The sequence below is a fragment of the Lonchura striata genome, unplaced genomic scaffold (genome assembly GCF_046129695.1).
Source record: "Lonchura striata isolate bLonStr1 unplaced genomic scaffold, bLonStr1.mat Scaffold_305, whole genome shotgun sequence".
NCBI lineage: Eukaryota > Metazoa > Chordata > Aves > Passeriformes > Estrildidae > Lonchura > Lonchura striata.
Genome location: NW_027461171.1, coordinates 35,001 through 41,047, shown reverse-complemented (window position 1 = coordinate 41,047; position 6,047 = coordinate 35,001). Strand labels below are relative to the sequence as shown.

The window sequence follows — 6,047 nt, the reverse complement described above, 5'->3', positions numbered from 1 at the left end:
GGCGAATGCCGAGGCCAGGCCGCGCGCCCCACCGCTGCCCTTCCGACACGGACACGCTGGCAAACAGGTCGGGAGCGGGGGAACCGGGCGCCGCCACCGCGGCGGGCTGGCCGGGCCTTGCTCGGGGAGGAGGCTCTCGGGCGAGGGCCGGGGAAAAAAAAAGCCCGGCCGCGTCGACCCCCGGCTGCCGGCCACTGCCACCGGACCGGCTGCCGGAAAAATGCCTGCCGGAGCGGGCCCCGGCTTAAGGCCAGGCGGAAAAGGGACGAGGCGCCGCCGCCTCACCTGCCACCGATCGTCCCAGGGGGGCCGCCCCCCCTTCAACCGGGCCGGCACGGCAGCCGACCGGAGCGGAGCAACACACACGCGGGGCTTCTCACCGCCTCGCTGCGGCCAGCGAGCGGCTTCTCGACACGGTCTTTCGGGCCGTCTCTCTCGGCTCTCGGCTCTCTCTCTGGTGGCCCTTCACACTGCCCATTCTCTTCTCTCTGGCTTCTCGGGCAGCTCTCCCCCCGAAAGAGCGCCCTGGGCAGGACGGGAACCGGGACCAAGCCACGCGGCTCACCCGGCCTAGGCGGCACTCGCTCTGCCCCGACGACCGCGCGGCGCGGCCGCCCTATCCTCCGCCTTGCGACGCAGGCACCCTGGAAACCTGCGGGGACGCGGCCCGTCACCTCGCTCCCAATATACGGAAAGATAAGTCCAAGGCCGCCGACGCCTCCAAGGAGACGAGTGGAAGTCGACCGGGAGGGTGCGCCAGCGCAGGCCGACCGCTACGTCGACATAGCCGGAGGCAGCCTGGAACAGCGACCCCTTGGTGAACTTCCGCAGGCGGCCGCGACACCAGGTCTACCCGGGCGGACGGAGACCAGGTCTACCCCGGCTCCGGGATACCAGGTCTACCCCGGCCGCCGGGTACAAGGTCTACCCCGTCTCCGGGATACCAGGTCTACCCCGGCCGCCGGGTACAAGGTCTACCCCGGCTCCTGGATACCAGGTCTACCCCGGCCGCCGGGTACAAGGTCTACCCCGGCTCCTGGATACCAGGTCTACCCCGGCCGCCGGGTACAAGGTCTACCCCGTCTCCGGGATACCAGGTCTACCCCGGCCGCCGGGTACAAGGTCTACCCCGTCTCCGGGATACCAGGTCTACCCCGGCCGCCGGGTACAAGGTCTACCCCGTCTCCTGGATACCAGGTCTACCCCGGCCGCCGGGTACAAGGTCTACCCCGGCTCCTGGATACCAGGTCTACCCCGGCCGCCGGGTACAAGGTCTACCCCGGCTCCTGGATACCAGGTCTACCCCGGCCGCCGGGTACAAGGTCTACCCCGTCTCCTGGATACCAGGTCTACCCCGGCCGCCGGGTACAAGGTCTACCCCGGCTCCGGGATACCAGGTCTACCCCGGCCGCCGGGTACAAGGTCTACCCCGGCTCCGGGATACCAGGTCTACCCCGGCCGCCGGGTACAAGGTCTACCCCGGCTCCGGGATACCAGGTCTACCCCGGCCGCCGGGTACAAGGTCTACCCCGTCTCCTGGATACCAGGTCTACCACGGCCGCCGGGTACAAGGTCTACCCCGTCTCCGGGATACCAGGTCTACCCCGGCCGCCGGGTACAAGGTCTACCCCGGCCGCCGGGTACAAGGTCTACCCCGGCTCCGGGATACCAGGTCTACCCCGGCCGCCGGGTACAAGGTCTACCCCGTCTCCTGGATACCAGGTCTACCCCGGCCGCCGGGTACAAGGTCTACCCCGTCTCCGGGGTACCAGGTCTACCCCGGCCGCCGGGTACAAGGTCTACCCCGTCTCCGGGATACCAGGTCTACCCCGGCCGCCGGGTACAAGGTCTACCCCGGCTCCGGGATACCAGGTCTACCCCGGCCGCCGGGTACAAGGTCTACCCCGTCTCCGGGATACCAGGTCTACCCCGGCCGCCGGGTACAAGGTCTACCCCGGCTCCGGGATACCAGGTCTACCCCGGCCGCCGGGTACAAGGTCTACCCCGTCTCCGGGATACCAGGGCTACCCCGGCCGCCGGGTACAAGGTCTACCCCGGCTCCGGGATACCAGGTCTACCCCGGCCGCCGGGTACAAGGTCTACCCCGTCTCCGGGATACCAGGTCTACCCCGGCCGCCGGGTACAAGGTCTACCCCGTCTCCTGGATACCAGGTCTACCCCGGCCGCCGGGTACAAGGTCTACCCCGTCTCCTGGATACCAGGTCTACCCCGGCCGCCGGGTACAAGGTCTACCCCGCCTCCTGGATACCAGGTCTACCCCGGCCGCCGGGTACAAGGTCTACCCCGGCTCCTGGATACCAGGTCTACTCCGGCCGCCGGGTACAAGGTCTACCCCGTCTACGGGATACCAGGTCTACCCCGGCCGCCGGGTACAAGGTCTACCCCGTCTCCGGGATACCAGGTCTACCCCGGCCGCCGGGTACAAGGTCTACCCCGGCTCCGGGATACCAGGTCTACCCCGGCCGCCGGGTACAAGGTCTACCCCGTCTCCGGGATACCAGGTCTACCCCGGCCGCCGGGTACAAGGTCTACCCCGTCTCCTGGATACCAGGTCTACCCCGGCCGCCGGGTACAAGGTCTACCCCGGCTCCGGGATACCAGGTCTACCCCGGCCGCCGGGTACAAGGTCTACCCCGGCTCCTGGATACCAGGTCTACCCCGGCCGCCGGGTACAAGGTCTACCCCGTCTCCTGGATACCAGGTCTACCCCGGCCGCCGGGTACAAGGTCTACCCCGGCTCCTGGATACCAGGTCTACCCCGGCCGCCGGGTACAAGGTCTACCCCGGCTCCGGGATACCAGGTCTACCCCGGCCGCCGGGTACAAGGTATACCACGTCTCCTGGATACCAGGTCTACCCCGGCCGCCGGGTACAAGGTCTACCCCGGCTCCTGGATACCAGGTCTACCCCGGCCGCCGGGTACAAGGTCTACCCCGTCTCCGGGATACCAGGTCTACCCCGGCCGCCGGGTACAAGGTCTACCCCGGCTCCGGGATACCAGGTCTACCCCGGCCGCCGGGTACAAGGTCTACCCCGGCTCCGGGATACCAGGTGTAGCCCGGGGGGCCGGACAACGGGTCTACCCCGGCGCCCGGAGGAAAAGTCTATTCCGGGGCCATGGCAAGAGGTATTTCCCCATACCCGGGTAGTAGAGCGTTTCTCAATGGCCGGCTTTACCTTTTTTTGCCTGGTGGGGGTGGGGGGGGCGGGCGCGAGCGGGGGGGCTCGGTGTGGGTTTTTGTGGGGGGTGGGGGAATGTGCGTTGCGGGACTTTTGGTTCGAGTTTTCTGGGTTTGTTTTAGGAGTTACGGGGTTATCCCTTTGTTTTTTGTGGCTTGGTTCCCCTTGGTCTGGTTTGGGGTTCGGGTTTCATTTCCCGCGCTTCCCCTTTCCTCCCTTCTCGAAGAGAACGACTCTTCTGTTCCCTCGGCGCAAGAAACTGATCCGGAAAAGGAATTTTCTTGGCGAACTTTATTTCTTTCCCTCTGGTACCCAGAGCGATCCCAGACGAAGCTGACAGGCAGCCTGCGTCAGCCTGCCGTCGAAGCAGCGTCAGCAGCCCCCTCCGCCCGGGGTGCCGCGCAGCCCTACCCGGCCGAACGGAATTTCAGTGGGGCCAGCGCGCAAGGGAAGCGAGGGAGGGAGGGAGGGACGGGGGGGCGGGGGGGGGAAGGGAGGGAGAGAGAGACAGAGAGAGAGGGGCACGGTGACACACACGCCGGCTCCACACACTCGCAATCCGACGCCGCCCCCTCAGAGCCCGCCCATCGACGGTTGGGGGCGCCCCGCCTGAAGACTTTCCCCGCCTCCGCCCATCGACGGTTGGGGGCGCCCCGCCCTGCCCCATCAGACTCCCCGGCGCCGCTCGCAGACTACTTTCCCCACCCCCGTCGCCGTCCCCCGCCCGCTCTCTCCTCGGCCGGTTCGCACACCCGCAGCGGCGGGAGGGCCAGGAGCGGGCCGACACCGAGGAAGGCGGGTCCTTCGGCCAGCAGGGCCGGGGCCCGCGGCAGAGGCGGCCCCTTTGCCGAGAAGCCTTCTCTTCGGCTCTCGCCCAGCCTTCTGCTTTGACGGCCTTCTTTCCTTGACGCTCCAGCCCGGCCTGGCCCCGTCCGAGCCCGGGGCAGGACGGCAGCGGGGTGGGGGGGAGGGGGGTCGAGCGGCTGAAGGCAGTGAGGGATCCGGAGACGGAGGCAGGAGCCGGGCCGCTGTCGCTTTGGGCACGGAGGAGGCGGGAGCGCTGCCGGCTCCCAACGGCCGGCTCCTTCCCTCTCTAGACCGGCGCCGGGCGGCCGGAGGGTGGGTCGTGCGCGGGACAGCAGGTCCGCCCGGGACACCAGGGCGACAGGTCTGCCGCAGCAGCCGGGCGGCCGGAGGCCGGGCCCGGAGTAGGACGACAGGTCTACCCCGGCTCCCGGAAGACCAGGTCTACCCCGAGGCTTCCGTGCACCAGGTCTACCCCGGCTCCCGGAACACCAGGTCTACCCCGGCTCCAGGGGAACAGGCCTACCCCGGCGCCCGGAATTCCAGGTCTACCCCGGCTCCCGGAAGACCAGGTCTACCCCGGCTCCAGGAGAACAGGCCTACCCCGGCGCCCGGAATTCCAGGTCTACCCCGGCTCCCGGAAGACCAGGTCTACCCCGGCGCCCGGAAGACCAGGTCTACCCCGAGGCTTCCGTGCACCAGGTCTACCCCGGCGCCCGGAAGACCAGGTCTACCCCGAGGCTTCCGTGCACCAGGTCTACCCCGGCGCCCGGAACACCAGGTCTACCCCGGCTCCAGGGGAACAGGCCTACCCCGGCGCCCGGAATTCCAGGTCTACCCCGGCGCCCGGAAGACCAGGTCTACCCCGAGGCTTCCGTGCACCAAGTCTACCCCGGCGCTCGGAACACCAGGTCTACCCCGGCTCCCGGAACACCAGGTCTACCCCGGCTCCAGGGGAACAGGCCTACCCCGGCGCCCGGAATTCCAGGTCTACCCCGGCGCCCGGAAGACCAGGTCTACCCCGAGGCTTCCGTGCACCAAGTCTACCCCGGCGCTCGGAACACCAGGTCTACCCCGGCTCCCGGAACACCAGGTCTACCCCGGCTCCAGGGGAACAGGCCTACCCCGGCGCCCGGAATTCCAGGTCTACCCCGGCGCCCGGAAGACCAGGTCTACCCCGAGGCTTCCGTGCACCAAGTCTACCCCGGCGCTCGGAACACCAGGTCTACCCCGGCTCCCGGAACACCAGGTCTACCCCGGCTCCAGGGGAACAGGCCTACCCCGGCGCCCGGAATTCCAGGTCTACCCCGGCTCCCGGAAGACCAGGTCTACCCCGGCTCCCGGAAGACCAGGTCTACCCCGGCTCCAGGGGAACAGGCCTACCCCGGCGCCCGGAATTCCAGGTCTACCCCGGCTCCCGGAAGACCAGGTCTACCCCGGCTCCAGGAGAACAGGCCTACCCCGGCGCCCGGAATTCCAGGTCTACCCCGGCTCCCGGAAGACCAGGTCTACCCCGGCGCCCGGAAGACCAGGTCTACCCCGAGGCTTCCGTGCACCAGGTCTACCCCGGCGCCCGGAAGACCAGGTCTACCCCGAGGCTTCCGTGCACCAGGTCTACCCCGGCGCCCGGAACACCAGGTCTACCCCGGCTCCAGGGGAACAGGCCTACCCCGGCGCCCGGAATTCCAGGTCTACCCCGGCGCCCGGAAGACCAGGTCTACCCCGAGGCTTCCGTGCACCAAGTCTACCCCGGCTCCCGGAACACCAGGTCTACCCCGGCTCCAGGGGAACAGGCCTACCCCGGCGCCCGGAATTCCAGGTCTACCCCGGCGCCCGGAAGACCAGGTCTACCCCGAGGCTTCCGTGCACCAAGTCTACCCCGGCGCTCGGAACACCAGGTCTACCCCGGCTCCCGGAAGACCAGGTCTACCCCGGCTCCAGGAGAACAGGCCTACCCCGGCGCCCGGAATTCCAGGTCTACCCCGGCTCCCGGAAGACCAGGTCTACCCCGGCGCCCGGAAGACCAGGTCTACCCCGAGGCT

At 69.0% G+C, this 6,047-nt stretch overlaps 1 protein-coding gene across 1 annotated transcript; it reads left to right on the top strand.

Annotated features, from left to right (window-relative positions):
- Positions 1 to 831: 831 nt before the first annotated feature.
- Positions 832 to 3,175, top strand: LOC144248705 (uncharacterized; the record flags this gene model as incomplete). The annotated part of the gene is made up of 3 exons (XM_077790717.1): positions 832 to 1,547; positions 1,673 to 2,847; positions 2,898 to 3,175. Coding segments are annotated over 3 exons (2,072 nt in total), but the record flags the coding sequence as incomplete, so codon positions are not given.
- Positions 3,176 to 6,047: the final 2,872 nt, after the last annotated feature.